At 50.2% G+C, this 15,257-nt stretch overlaps 1 protein-coding gene across 1 annotated transcript in view; it reads left to right on the top strand.

The window, feature by feature from the left end:
• The window catches only part of Ltbp2 (latent transforming growth factor beta binding protein 2), a 78,660-nt gene that overhangs the window by 25,746 nt on the left and 37,657 nt on the right, over positions 1-15,257 (top strand). The window contains exons 5-9 of the mRNA XM_041658643.1: positions 8,429-8,619; positions 9,529-9,699; positions 10,137-10,343; positions 10,995-11,281; positions 11,855-11,957. Coding sequence (XP_041514577.1) covers positions 8,429-8,619; positions 9,529-9,699; positions 10,137-10,343; positions 10,995-11,281; positions 11,855-11,957 — 959 coding nt within the window. The remainder of the gene's footprint in view (positions 1-8,428; positions 8,620-9,528; positions 9,700-10,136; positions 10,344-10,994; positions 11,282-11,854; positions 11,958-15,257) is intronic.

Genomic DNA, 15,257 nt, shown 5'->3' on the forward strand with positions numbered 1-15,257 from the left:
GGGAAGCCAAGCAGGAGTGGTTCTGGCTAGGAAAGACTGCCCCGCTTGGTGCACCTCTAACCCAAGTCTTGGCAGGGGCATCCCATGGGGTCTGTGAGCCAGACCTGTCGTCCTCTCAGACCCGGGTGTGACCATGGAAAAAACTAGGGACCCAGAGCCTCAGAGCAGGGAGTGTGACTCACAGGCAGCCAAGTTGGGCTGAGTCGGGTTGTCCAGAGGGGCTGAAGGCTTGGGTGAATGGGCACACCGTGCAGCCAGGAAGACACATCTGGAGGAGGGCCTCTCAGTCCTTCAGGATCGGCGATAGCGATGACAGCGCCAGTGTAGCTGTTGCCATGCAGCAACAGGTGTTGGTCCCCACCTAAGAGCTGCCCACTGAGAAAACAGCCCCTGAGTGTCTATCATAAGTCCTTGGAGGCATGGCAAGGGGCCATCTGATCCTGGTGCGGGTGTGAGGACTGCCTGGCCATCCAGTAGGGGACTGGATAACAATCTGCCAGACTTGCCCTTTGGGCCTTTTGAGGTTCCAGGTCCTCTGGAAGCAGGAGCCAGTGGGGAGGATCTAGGGATGCTGACCTACAAGGAACTGTGCCTGCAGTCAGGAAGCAGAATATTTTGACCATCTCCTCTCTGTCGCTTTCTCTTGACGCCCTCCTCTGGCATCACCAGCGGCGTAGCCTCTTCTGATTTTCCTCTAAGCTAGGCCATGTTCCCTGCCCCCCCCCCATGCCTTTCTGTATTCCCCCCTCACTTTTACGTTTCTCAACATGTTTAGGTGTCAGAGCATGTGGGAGTCTCAAGGAATACCACGAGCTACCAGGGCAGTTAATCCCACGATGGTAATTAGCTAGAAGCAGTTTTATTAGCAGAAGCTAAGACGATCGCCTGTGTGTCTATGAAAAAGAAAAAGCCCACACACCAAAAAAAACAAAACAAAACAAAACAAAAAAAACCAAAAATCCCGAATCCACCCAGCTTTAGGCACACACACACACATGCCCATGGAAAGAGTGAACTGGACTAATGAGTGAAGCGTGACGATCTGTTGCCACATTTTTCCGTTGATATTAATTTATTGCTTGTTCATTTGTTCAACCGTGCACTAGCGGACAAGTGGCAGCAGGCGCCGGAGGCTGGAGGATTTATGGAATGCAACTTAAAACTGAGGCCATGTAGCTCATTAGCAGATTTTCCCCCTTCAGTCAGAAGGTGTTTGCAGAGTTGGGCCTGAGCTCAGCAGGGGTCCCTGAGAGATCAGCTCCCCTCCCATCCTCCCCCCCCCCCCCCACTGTGGCTGCAGCACTGACTGGCCTCTTGGGTTTCTGCCAACTTGAGGCATTAACCACACTTCACGCTGCAAAAGCAGAGCCCTGCTACCCATTTCTCTTGGGTTGCAACCTGGGCTCCTAATCTGCAACCCCAGCATTTGAGAACTGGAGACTGGAGAGTCAGAAGTTCAAGATCATCCTCAGCAACATAACAAGTTCAAGGTCAGCCTAGACACGCAAGTCTCTGCTTCCAAAAACAGAGCACGTTCCCATCCCAGATGCCCACATGCAAGCTTCTGTTAGGGATTTTCTCCATCTCTACTTCTGAAATAGCTCTAGAACCCATACCTTCTTCTTGGTCCCATCCTTGGCCACTCGCAGCCCAGACCACAGCCAAAGCCTTCTATCTGGCCTCTAGCCCTCCCCTCTCTACCACTACCATTAGAGCCTTGAGACTAATCTCGGCTCTTCTCTCCTTTGCTGAGTGCCAGTCAGTGGATCCCAGAGGAAAGAAAGTGTTTGTCATCCTTGGGACCCATGATAGGCAGGTATAAATGTTTAAAAAAAGCCGGGTGGTGGCACACGCCTTTAATTGCAGCACTCAGGAAGCAGAGGCAGGCAGATCTCCATCGTGAGTTTGAGGCCAGATTGGTCTGCAAGAGTTAGTTTCCAGGACAGGCTCCAAAGCTACAGAGGAAACCCTGTCTCAAAAACACAAACAAACAAAAACAAAAAAAAAAGATTTACTTGATTTTGGTACATGCGCGCCCGCGCACGCACACACACACACATAAGCAGGTGCCTGAGGAGACCAGACGACTGTGTGGGATTCCCTGGAGCTGGAGTTACATGTGGTCATGAGTCACCTGGTATAAATGTTAGGACAGAGCTCAAGTCCTCTGAAAGAGAGCCAGCATGCATTTTTGACCACTGAGCCATCTCTCCAGCCCTGTAAGTGCTTCCTGAATGCCTAAAGGGGGGTGTTATAGGCCCCCAAAATATGGATTCAAGCCTGTTCTCTGTGAAAGCCTCAGTGTCCTCATCTGTAAAATGGAAATAATCAGCAAAGGAGAGGGGATTCAGGATGAAGTGAACCTGGTTTAGTAACCTGGCTTCTATGCATCATGAATTCTGCAACCTTCCACAGTCGCGAACCTTTCGTACATCCCGGTTTGTTTTGTTGTCTTGTTGGTTTGTAGGGACTGTGTGTATATACTGGGGACCAGGTTACAGAGAGGCCCACATGAGAGGGTGCGTATGACGGATATCACTGGTACAGAGAACCTTCACATCAGGGGGCTGGAGGGATGGCTCAGGGGTTAAGATCACTGGCTCCTCTTCCAGAGAACCCACGTTCATTCCCAGCACCCATACGGCAGCTCACAACTGTCTGTAACCCTAGTTCCAGAGGATTTGACACCCTCACACCAATGCACATAACATAAATTAGCCGGGTGGTGGTGGCGCACGCCTTTAATCCCAGCACTCGGGAGGCAGAGGCAGGCGGATCTCTGTGAGTTCGAGGCCAGCCTGGTCTACAAGAGCTAGTTCCAGGACAGGAACCAAAAGCTATGGAGAAACCCTGTCTCGAAAATCCAAAAAAAAAAAAAAAAACCAAAAAAAAAAAACAAAAAACAAAACCCATAAATTAAAATAAAACAAAACAAAAAGCCTTCATACCAGGTACTTGAGTTCCCACTTCCTGCTCCTCCCACATAAGCAGCCACCATTATTAATTTCCCAGGTTTCCTTCTAAGATTACTTTATGTATATGCACAACATGCATCCATATTTTCAGTGGTTTTTTTTTTTTTTACAACTTTACGTGCCCCTTATACCAGAAGTCAGCAAACTTTTTCCATAAAAGGCCACATGGTAAATATTTTCAGCTTCCTGTGACATATGGCTTCTGCAGCTACCCAGTCGGGCTGCTGAGGAGCAAGAGCAGCCGTAGACAGTGAATGGCAGTGCTCCAGGGACGCTTTATTTATGGAAACTTACATTTGAATTTTATATCACTTTCTCATGTCAAGAAACAGTCTTTTAACTGTTTTTCCAGCTGTTTAAAAATGTAAAGATCATTGTTAGGTCACAGCCTGTACAAAACAGCCGGGAGATTGGATTTGGGCTGTTTTGTTGCCACATTTCAATATGTCTTGGAGAGTGTTCCTTCCTGATACGAAAGAGCTGTTAAGATACCTGGCTCCGTGCTGCGGCCATCTCTGCTTTAACCGCTCCTCTACTGGAGGCCACTCAGTTGCTTCTGTTCCGTAAAAACATATTTATTGCTAATTCAAAACAATGCTGCTCTGGAAAGCGTATGTTTGCGTCATTCTAGACATGAACACATGTATTTGGACTGGTCCTTTAGAGTGAAGAAGTGGTCCAAGGAGAGAGGGAAGCAGGGTAGGACAGTAGAGACAGTCAAGCAGGGACAGGAGTCCCCAGGAAATCAAGCTGTGTTTGAGGATGGAGTGTTCAAAATTGTTCTACTTTGAGAGAAAGGGGCTGTGGTCTCCTATTGGACACAGTCATCAGCTGTGTACTCACAATGAGGAGACCCTCTCAGGTAGTTCCCATTGGCCAAAAACGGGATTGGGAAATCACAATTAAGTGATTGGCCACCACCCTTACAGTTCAGGGGAAGCAGCAGCCTCCATAGGGGCAGGAAGACAGCAGCACGGCGAAGCAGGTTCATCCGCACCCCAGCCTCAGAGGTGGACCATAGGACTCAAAGTCTTCCCGCACTGTGCCAAAAGAGCCGGCACCATCAGGCCGCTCTCTGAGAGCTCTCTCAGCTCAGGTCCTGCCAGCAACAGCTGAGAGTGTCTGTTTCTGTCTCAACAACACGCATGTTATTAAACTTTGGGAGTTTGGCTAGTCTGTAGATTAAAACATGCTGTGGCGGGATCGTTTTTCATTTGTCTGTCTCCTAAGCAGAAAGGTGGAGCGCTTTTACATCACTGGAGCCTTAGTATGGGGAGCAGGGTCTGAAGACACCCTGCACATTTCACTGAATGGCCTCATTATATGCCTGCAGGTCCCAACCATCTGATGTGGGAACACTTTTCTCATTAAGCTTGTTGAAAGATTTCCAGCATTAGCAGTCAGAAGGTTCTCTTGGCAGATCCTGGGGCACCCCTGGTACCAGCCTGTGACAGACTTTCCATTGTCTGTGAAATGATAAAGAAAATAAAGTATTAGTAGTGAGATTTTCATAAAGTTAAGCCTATGCAAATATTGATGTTTAGAACTGAAAGTCTTTTCCTTATGAAGTTATGGTGGTGATGATCAGTATGCATTCCTGCATGTATTAGCATCATATCCATCCATGCTGGTTGATTTTGTTGTTGTTCAAAATACCTGACAGGATACCCCAGACTGTATCCTGTTAGGACACAGAATCCAGCAGGAAGAAAGCGGGTAGGATCTGACAGGTGCAGAGAGCCCTAAGACCTGACAGAGGCAACACATAGGAGGAATTATTTATTTTGGCTCACGGTTTCAGAGAACTCATCCTCAGTCACTGGTCTTTGTGTTTCTGGGCTTGTTGGTTGTTGGGCAGAATGCTCCTGCACCCTGGTTCACACGCTTTGAAAATCCCGCCATGCTTTCCCTCTTATGAGTGCTCACTTGGCTTAGTAAAGCAATTGCATGGCCTTCCTAGTCTCTCAGCCCTCTCCACAGCTTGGTGAAGTAGATATTCTAACCCTGCTGCTGCTGAGGACGATGGGTTCAGAGGAGCTAAGCAATGTGCTAAGGTTACCCTGCCGTGGGAGGCCATATTTGTCCTTCTGTTCCAAATCCCTTCCTCTCTCCTCTGAGCATCCAGGTTCTCTCTATGACTAGGGGAGTCAGGCTTGCTTGCCCGGTGTTCTTCTCTGAGAAGTAATTCAGATGGCCCTGAAGATCTTTGATGGAGATCTCTTGGACAGTCTCTCGGAAGCACTGGAAGGACTTTGTTTTTGATGTAGCAGGTGGTGCTGATCTTCTCCTGAGAGGAGTGGGCCTGAGGTTTAGGTCTCAATTCCGTACCATTTTCACTCTTAGAACTTCTGCATGGTGAACAGGGCCTCACCTACTCCAACCCCCAATCTCTGGAAACAGGAAGAGGATTTGCTGCGGAGGTTTCTAGAGGGAGCAGCAGTGAGGTTCCCAGGAGCCTGTGCCATGAGGCCTGGGGTAGATGAGGTAACCAGTTCTGTTACTGTCCAAGTCTAGCTTCTGTTGGCAGAGTGCCCATGGCTTGAGCATGTGGAAGCAACCACTCTGGAGTAGGAGGGGGCAAGGACCCCAGACTGTATCCTGTTAGGACACAGAATCCAGCAGGAAGAAAGGGGGTAGGATCTGACAGGTGCAGAGAGCCCTAAGACCAGACTGGCTTCCACTGGCGTCTGAGCTGACACAGAACACAGGCTCTGGAGTCAGGGTGGCCCATCTGGAATCCCAGTGTCTTGGTTTAGCGATTATATCATGTTGGGTGAGTCTTTAGCCCCTCTCAGCTTCCCTGTTCACATGGCCTCACACCCACCATGGTCCAGATGTTGTGTATACAGTGGCTCATGCCACTGTCAAAATGCTAGAGTATTTACAATAGAGGCCGTCCAATAACAAACATGCAGAAGAGCTGCTCAAGTTTATGAGACAAACAATTCAGACGGTTGTCAAAGAACAAGCAACAAATACATCCATGAGCAACATTTCAACGTCAGAAGTATCTTTTTTCTTTTTTTTAAGAAGGGAGGGCTGGAGAAATGGCTCAGCTGTTAAGAGCACAGACTGTGTTTACAGAGGGCACAAGTTCAGTTCCCAGCACCACAGCTGCCAGTCACCTGTAACTTCAGCCCCAGGGGATATGATGGCTCTGGTCTCAGCAGGCAGCTGTACTCACCTGGATACACCCATACAGAGCCACACACCTATACCCACAAAAACAATGTTTTGTTGTTGGTTTTCGAGGTAGGGATTCACTCTGTAGACCAGGCTGGCCTTGAGCTCACAGAGATCTACCTGCCTCTGCCTCCGGAGTGATGGAATTAAAGGCGTGTGCCACCACCACCTGACACAAGAATAATTTCTTTAATTAAAATTTTAAAAGGAGAGAAAAGCAACATCGAAGTGCCATTATTATGCTTATTCAATTAATGTATTACAAAATTTAACAATAAAGCTGGGAGTAATACGCAGTGCATGCCTGTAATTCCAGTTCTCAAAGGGAAAAATATAATTATGAGGCTAGCCTGAGCTACACAACAAACTCTCAATAATGACGATGAGGACAACAATAATTACTGTTATAGGCTATGCTAGCGAGTGTGTGCTCTGTGTGGTACACTTATGGGCTTTATTACGTTTTAAACCCACTTTTAAATCTTAGCTGATACATAAAACTCATAAAATTACGTATATTAGTGGGGTTCTATGTAAGGTTTGATACATGTATACACTGTGAGACTTACATGCTTTGATGTAAGGCACCGAAATATATTAAAGCTGAAGATGTTTGTAATCTTTGGTAGTCTTGGTAGCCTGAGGAACTGAGTCAATCCTAACGTCATGACTGTTCTCGAAATGTTTATTATTCAAAGCTTTTCAAACACATAAATTACAATGGCTAAATAGAAGTTGTTATTAAAAACTTCAAGGGCTGGGGAAATGGTTCAGTGGCTGAAGGGCTTACTAACACAAGAGAGAGAAGCTGAGTTCAATCCCAAGCATCGCATGGGAACAAGGCCAGGTATGGGCTCACACACCTGCAGTTCCAGCCTTAGGGAGGCGGAGACGGAGCTCCCGGTCCTGCTCATCATCGTCATTCCCATCTACACGTGTGTGTTTGCTCGGCCTGGTACACTGGGCTCCCTGGACCCACGCTAGCCCGGCTGGTGAGCTCAGGGTTCAGTGAGAGAACCCATCAGAAGAGCGAGGTGTAAAGTAACTGAGGAAGCCGCCCAGTGTCAAACTCCGACCGCCGCACACATTCGCACACCTGCACACAATTTATTTATTTGCTTGTGTGGGGGCATGGTGTGCACGTGGAGACCAGAGGACAACTTGCAGCGGTCTGTTCTCCCACCACGTGTGTTTCAGGGATCAAAGTTAGGTGGTCAGGCCTGGTGGCAGGTGCCTTTGCCCACAGAGCCATCTCCCGGTCCTAGAGGACTATTTTAACAGGAAAAAATATATCACACGTGGGAGATTTTCCACAGTGAAAACCAGCCATCTGAAAATGCCATAGGAGTATGTCTCTCAAGCTGTGATTCAGATCAACCACCACAGGCCAGGGGAAATGATAAATAAGGGGGAAATGTGTGATTTTATAAAATAGGGCATAATGGTAAGTAAAAATATTGTATCTACGGCTGACTATAATCTTATAAAATCATATATGTGAGCAAAGGTTGGAAAAATAGGAAAAAGTATCTGCTGTGTTAGAATGGAAGATGATGAATACTTTTCTCTTTGAATATGGTTGTTCCATTGTTTTTATATTAATTAATTAATTAATTGGGAGATTATCCTAGGCTCTGCCCCTGAATGACCTAAGCATGTGTATTTGATGTTCACCAATTCCATTGGTAATTTACATAGATGGTTATCGAGGAAAGTGGCCGGGCCGGGTGTGGGGAGGCACCTGTCATCCCAGCACTGGGGAAGCAAGAGGACAGTGAACTTGAGGCTGGCCCTGGACAAGCTTCAAAGAAAAACTTTTTAAATAGGACTAGACATGTAACAGTGATAGAGTGCTTGCCTAGCATGCGCATGTTCCTGGGATTTATCTTCTGCACTGTGGATAAAAATAGCAGGGTTTTGGCACACACCATGGTTTCAGTGCTGGGCTGACCCTTGAGTGGCCAAAGACTCCCAGAATGCCAGAGCCACAGGACAGTCTGATGCTTCATGTTGTAGCCAAAGGTCCCGAGGCCCAGAGAGGCTGGGTTTCCTAAATATTCCAATAGGGGTAGGTCCTCCTCCTTAAAAGCCTGGCCACCCTTAGATTTTTATCTGGGCACTTATACATCCAGGAGTCAGCCGTGTATGCGTGGGGGGAAAGCACCTCAATGGAGAGCATTCTTCTCGTGTAATGAGGGCGGTCGGATGATGGAGGGTCGAGACATGCTGCTCCTGGAATGCAAACCCCCAGGCCATGGTCATCTCCACAGGACCCTGAATGGCCTCAGCCAGACCCGGCCCTTGCAGCAGCACACAGGGCTGTCCAGGACTGTCCGGCGTTATCCAGCCACCGGTGCCAACGGCCAGCTGACTTCCAACGCCTTGCCTTTGGGACCAGGACTGGAGCTGAGAGATGGCATCCAACCGGGATCCCACGTGAACCGCCTCTCACCCTCCTGGGGTAAGGTCGCCCTGTGTCTGGACCTAGGAGAACAGAGCATCTAAATCTGACCCATTCTTCCCCCACCGCTGCTCACCCTCAAAGGACAGCGCTGTCACTTTGTCCTTCGCTTTTTTCAGCTGACCAACAAGCAGTGTTGGTGCACTTGCTTTGTGCCAAGTTCCAGAGTGTCAGACTGATCCATCTGAACCCTAGGACTTTGACGGCAGTCTGTCGTCTCCTGCTCTGTCATCTCTGCCTGCCTTTGCTTCCTCCACATCCGGCTGGGGGCCTCAATTCCCTGACTCATGCATTTCCACATTATCCTTTCTGCAAACGCCAGTCCTGGACCAGCGCAGCCAGCTGCTGCTTCTTCCAGGAAACCCCCACCACACACACCGCCATCGTCTGCAGCCCTCACTTCCTCCATGATGTTTTGCTGGCATCCTCACCCCTGCTAATGAAGCTTGTAACCGAATCTCCCAAACCTGATTCTAGCCATGCCTCAGGCCTTCTCTGCCTCTATTTCCCCTAGGGAACCCCTTCTCTGTCCGTCGGAGCTATGTTGCCCTCCCTGTCCTTGTGCTCAAGGCTTGGGTCTGCACTTTTTGACTGTGTAATGAGGGTGCCTGGATATCGCTCTACCTCGGTCCAACAGTGAAATGAATATCCGGTAGACGTGTGAGAACTGCCCTGCAGCTTTGAGTGGCTCCTCTTGTTGCAGTACATATCAGTGTGCACACGGCACGAGCTTACGGGGGCATCTCTGGGCACTTCTTGACACCCTCGCCCTACCGTGTCTGCAGGCCTGTTGTCCGGGTCTCAGCAGGTGCTGTAGGATACGCTCTCACTCGAAGGGCCTTTTGCACCAGGCTTGGAGATCAGGCGTATGCTCTGGGTCCATCCAGGACTCAAGCCCTCTCTCTGCAGGGCTGAACCTCACCGAGAAGATCAAGAAGATCAAGGTGGTCTTCACTCCCACCATCTGCAAGCAGACCTGTGCCCGCGGGCGCTGTGCCAACAGCTGCGAGAAGGGCGACACCACCACCCTGTACAGCCAGGGTGGCCACGGGCATGACCCCAAGTCTGGCTTCCGTATCTGTGAGTCCCCTTCCCACAGATGGTCTAGGCGTGGTGGGGGTGGTGGGGGCGGGGCTGCCTCTTGGGGACTCCTTGGTGTGGAACCTCTTGTCCTGTAGCTCTGTTGGTTGTTATCTATCACGGCAGTGAGTGAATGTTATCCCAGCTCTGTCCCAGCCTGGCTGTGTGACGCCAGGCAAGTCACACAACCTCTCTGAGTCCAAGTTGCTTTGATAGGGAAGAACCAAGCCCCTGCCTTGCTCTAGGTTACTTTAACGGGCAGGAGAGACACAAGGAGGCTTCTCTAAAAGGCTAGTTATTAGTTGTTTATTTTTACTCCAGGGCTTCAAGGAAAGGCCCCCCATTTCAAGGGGTTCTATACCTTCCAAACCCCCACCTCCCTGCTTACTTGTCACCAACTGAAGGTCAGCTGTCAATCACCTAGAGTGTTGTTGCAGATTTCTGCCAGATCCCCTGCCTGAATGGAGGACGCTGCATTGGCCGGGACGAGTGCTGGTGTCCAGCCAACTCCACGGGGAAGTTCTGCCATCTGCCTGCCCCACAGCCTGACAGGGAGCGTCCAGGGAGAGGCTCCCACCACAGAGCCCTGCTGGAAGGGCCCTTGAAGCAATCCACCTTCATGCTGCCCCTCTCCAACCAACTCGGTGAGTGCCAGCAGTGTGGGGGCAGCCAGCCTGGGAGGCGCACCAGGTAGAGCGTGTGCTGTCACCGTCGCTACGCTGGGTGGGTACCAGGCTCCACGGCATCCCCTACACGCCTGCTTTCCATCGCGGTTCCACACTCCGAGTGTGTGCCCTGCGCTGGGGAAGTCAGCACAGCTTATAACCAGCCTGGGCAATAGAGGGGGAAGGGGTTGGGGTAGAATTCTACGTGTATTTCATTTCCCTGCCTTCAGTTAATACATGACAAATTCAAGGTACAAACATACAGGATTCTCTAGGAGTTGGGAAGGGCCTGACCCCAGAGTGCCTATAAAGGCTGTGTGTTGGGATGACCCCCAGGAATTCACTGACCGTGGCTTGTCTGTGGTCCGATGGTACTCAGGGCTGCACACAGCCACAGAGGAGGTATCAGAAAGAACTGTGTAGCTTTCACTGCATCACTGCAGAGCCTTCCACGGAGGAGTTACCACTTCCTCCCATCTGGGGCGGGGCATTGTTCCTGTTCCACAAGACAGACAAAAAAAAAAAAAGGAAGGGGGCTTTTGGAGACTCACACAGTCTGGAGTGTGACCTAGGGCAGAAAAATGAGGTAGTGTCCTGCGTCTTGGCTCTGACCCCAGCCCTTCTGCCTAGCCTCTGTGAACCCCTCGTTGGTGAAGGTGCATATTCAACACCCGCCCGAGGCCTCTGTGCAGATCCACCAGGTGGCACGGGTCCGGGGTGAGGTGGATCCTGTGCTGAGCGAGAACAGTGTGGAGACCAGAGCCTCTCATCGGTCCCCTGCCAGCCCAAGCCACAGCCACTGGGCCAGCAACAGCATACCTGCTCAGGCTGGAGAGGCCCCTCGGCCACCGCCCCCAGTGCTGTCCAGACATCAAGGACTTCTAGGCCGGTGTTACCTGAGCACTGTGAACGGACAGGTGAGGACAAAGCTTCCATCTCAGCTCTTCAGGTGTCCAGGACGGCTATGGCTCCCCAGTCTATAGTTTTCTCTTTCTTCTTCATTCCATTTCCCATGTGGGTGAAGGCACAACACAAAAGTACCTGAGTGGGTTGGGGATGCAGTTCAGTCAGTAGAGTGCTGGTCTCATATGCGGAAGGCCCACAGTTTGATCCCTTGCAGCACATAAACCAGGCCTGGTGGTGCAGGCCTGTAATCCCAGCACTTAGGAGTCAGAGGCAGAAGGATCAAAAGCTTAAGGTAATCCTGGGCTCCATAGTGAATTCAAGGCCAGCCTAAGCTACCGAGTCTCTGTCTAAACGGGGGGGGGGGGGGGGGGGGGGCGTGCTGAATGTGGAGAGGCGGGGTCTCCCCCCTGAGCCACCACGGAAGGGGGCCACAGGAGTCCCTTGTAGAGGAGCTGTCACTGGTACCCGTCTAAGGCCACCTAGAGTTTGGACTCAAAAAATACTGGCTTTCTGTGAGCTGAGGCTAGGACCCTTGGCTCACCGACGGCAGCTGTCACAGGAGGTGCCTATGGTCTCTCTTCCAGTGTGCTAACCCCCTGGTGGAGCTGACTTCTCAGGAGGACTGCTGTGGCAGTGTGGGGACCTTCTGGGGGGTGACCTCATGTACTCCATGCCCACCCAGACCAGGTGAGTACTGGTGCCAAGGTGGAGGGCTAGGGGGAAGCGCTCCGTCCCCACACCTCAGCAAGGCCAGGCAATATTTCCAGAAGTACCTCAAGGAGCCACTCAGCCCCTCCGCCCAGCAGCTGGGTCTGTGCTCAACCAGACAGTCTCTGTGGGGATTTCACTTTTACAGATTATATAGAAATCCAGACAGTGATGGGCCCTTCCACCCTGTCACATATACCCACGCCTAGGCCCCAGGAACCTAGAATGTCTCCCCCCTTTCTCCGAGGGCCTTGGGCCTCCTCTGCCCCTCCTGAACCAAAATTGAGTGCCTGCCTGCCTGAAAATGCCCTTGACCTTAGGGTGTGAGAGCCCCAGTTCCTTGTCCCCTTTTGGATGATTGATTAAAACGCAACACATACTCATTCCTTTGTTCATTCAGCAGATATGGGCTGGATGCCTGTTTGTTTGTTCAAGACAGGGTTTCTCTGTGTAGCCCTGGCTGTCCTGGAACTCACTCTGTAGACCAGGCTGGCCTCAAACCCAGAGATTCACCTGCCTCTGCTTCCCCAGAACTGGGATTAAAGATGTGTGCCACCATGCCAGGCTTAGCTAGATATCTCTAACGTGCCAGACACTGAGGATTCAGTCAGCAAAAAGTCACTGACACCTCTCCTAGAGGTCTTATTCTATCGTCTGGAGGGGTGATCAGGTGCCTGTACCTAAGTATGGCTTCTGCCTACTCAACCTGTCTCCCCACCCCCACCCCCAGGCCTCATTCCTGGGCCTGGCATGTGTTCTTCTTACCTGTCAGCAGTCAGCTCTGTGAGATGGTTTTGTGGGGGGCCTGGAGCACAGCCCAAAGGTGGGAGGAGCAGGGATGTCCCCAGCTTCACTCAACAATGCCACGGTGACTACATCTTCCACACTAAACGTGAGTGCAGATGGTTTCCCAGTACGGTGTGTTTCTGGGAAACCGCGAAGGGTGGTATTCAGCTCAGACTTCAGCATTCAACACATGTCAGGAGCCAGTCCCTGCCCTGCTTGCTCGTCTCTCTCTACCTTGGTCCCCTTCCTGGTGAAGTCTGGCACTGAAGGGTAATAATGTCACCTTACAGGGTTGCTTTGGTTATTACATGAGAGGGACTACATGGTATATGTTATAGATGGTGCCCCATAGCTGCAATTCTGTAACTGCAGACTCAACCAATTTCAGGTCGTCAAAAATATCTGAAAGACAGGGCGGTGAGATGGCTGAGCAGGCAAAGGCACCTGCCACTAAGCCTGACAACTTGTTTTCAATCCTTCACGGTGGAGCCCACACGGTGGAAGAGCCGACTTCACACATTGTCCTGTGACCTCCACACGGCCAGTGTGATGCTCACACACTCACGTGTATACACATGCCCATATGCAAAAATAAATAAAAATGTAATGAATTTAAAAAATATTTAAAGGACCATCCAAGTTCCGAGAAGTAAAACTTGAATTTAACTCTCGCAGGGTCCGAGCCCACAAGAAATGAAGCGCTTGCTATGTGATCATGTGCTTTCGTAGCCTCCCCCACTCTGTAATCCTGTGTCTACAGCAGTCACGTGAGCTCCGTTCACCTCACACCTCATTTGCTGTATAGTCTCTACTGAACACACAAGACTTTTTCTTGTCATAGTCCCTAAAACCTACACAGTGCTAATTTGCACATAATTTACATTGCATAAAATATTACAATCAATCTAGAAGTGACTTAAAGTTACGTGAGAGGATTCCCATAGGTTCTATACTAGGGTCTTTTGTTGTTGTTTTGTTTTGTTTTTCGAGACAGGGTTTCTCTGTAGTTTTGGACCCTGTCCTGGAACTAGTTCCTGTAGACCAGACTGGCCTCGAACTCACAGAGATCCGCTTGCCTCTGCCTACTGAGTGCTGGGATTAAAGCCGTGTGCCACCACCACCCGGCTCAGCCTGCCTCTTCTCTTCAATATCTTATCTACTGGTCATGAGATTTAAGCAGGATGCAGAGAGGCAGGCTGTAGGGATTGCTGTCATCAGTAAGAAATCCTTGGCCTGCTCCTCTTAGTAGGGGCTAGAGTGCATAGTGACCGGAATACCAGTTCTGAAAGACATTCTCACTTGGAAGGTGGGAATGAGTGAGAAGGCCAATGTTTGTGCTTCGGGGGCTGTTTGCCTGCCTTTCTGCCCCACTCAAGGTCTGGGCTGTATGCCAGTCTTATGAGTTTAGCCCACTGGTTGACCAAGGACCCTGATCCTAGCGGAGCTGGCCATCTTTGACCAGTCAGAGCCTGGACTTCAGCCCCAGTGGAGATGGGAGAAGATCTCTGGAGCAGTTACACTACACGTATGTGGCGGTGCAAAGCTCAGGCTGAACCTCCATATGCACACTTAAAGCGCAGCTCTTTCCCTCCATCCCTCAGGTGGTGCCCCAACCTTCTCCCACCCTCCCCAGTGTTTGGCACAGCTCAGCAAGCTGGGCAGCAGGGTACAGACCCTGGGATGGCAAACATTCCAGCATACTGAGCAAGAAATAACAAAGACCAGGGCAACGTAAACATTTCCAACACATGAGACTGCAGCAGCGCCCTGCTTGGGGAAGGGGCAGAGCATTAAGGAACCTTCTTCGTTCTGACAGTTTGCCAAGACATCTAGCGCCACACCTTGCCCCCACGGCTGGCAGGGCTGTCCCTTTAAGTGGCACAACAAGCAAGCTACTGCGCAAGCACCAGAGAACAAAAGAAGCTGCTGAAGGAGTTTGGGGCAATGCTTGGCCAGAAAAGCAGAGCTCCTGGATTCGAGAACATTCTCATCCTTCACGGCTTTACTTTTATTTCTCCTCTGATAAAATGGGACTCTGTCTCTGAGGGGAAATTTTTTCTTCCCCAGCAGAGTCAAGTCATGATGGCAGGAACAGAAAGGGAAGCCTAGGACCCACATGACTCCATGACTTCCCCCAGGTCATATCGGTCTTTCAAGGCTCCATGCCAGACTGTGGAAGATAAGTCACTGTAGAATGCTACTATTTCTTTTTCTTTAAGATTGATTTTTTTATTATGTATACAGTGTTCTGTATGCACGTATGCCAGCAGGCCAGAAAGGGGCACCAGATCTCATTATAGATGGTAGAGAGCCACCATGTGGTTGCTGGGAATTGAACTCAGTACTTCTGGAAGAGCAGCCAGTGCTCTTAACCACTGAGCCATCTCTCCAGCCCCCATGCTATTTCTAACATACAAAAGGACTGCCTTGAAGTCACAATTCCAACAGCACAGACAATTCCCTTTTCTTCCCCAGGAATTTCAGAGCCCTATT

This window comes from Microtus oregoni, unplaced genomic scaffold (assembly GCF_018167655.1).
Source record: "Microtus oregoni isolate MIOR12 unplaced genomic scaffold, Mior012 000009F_ref0000495, whole genome shotgun sequence".
NCBI classification, from domain to species: domain Eukaryota; kingdom Metazoa; phylum Chordata; class Mammalia; order Rodentia; family Cricetidae; genus Microtus; species Microtus oregoni.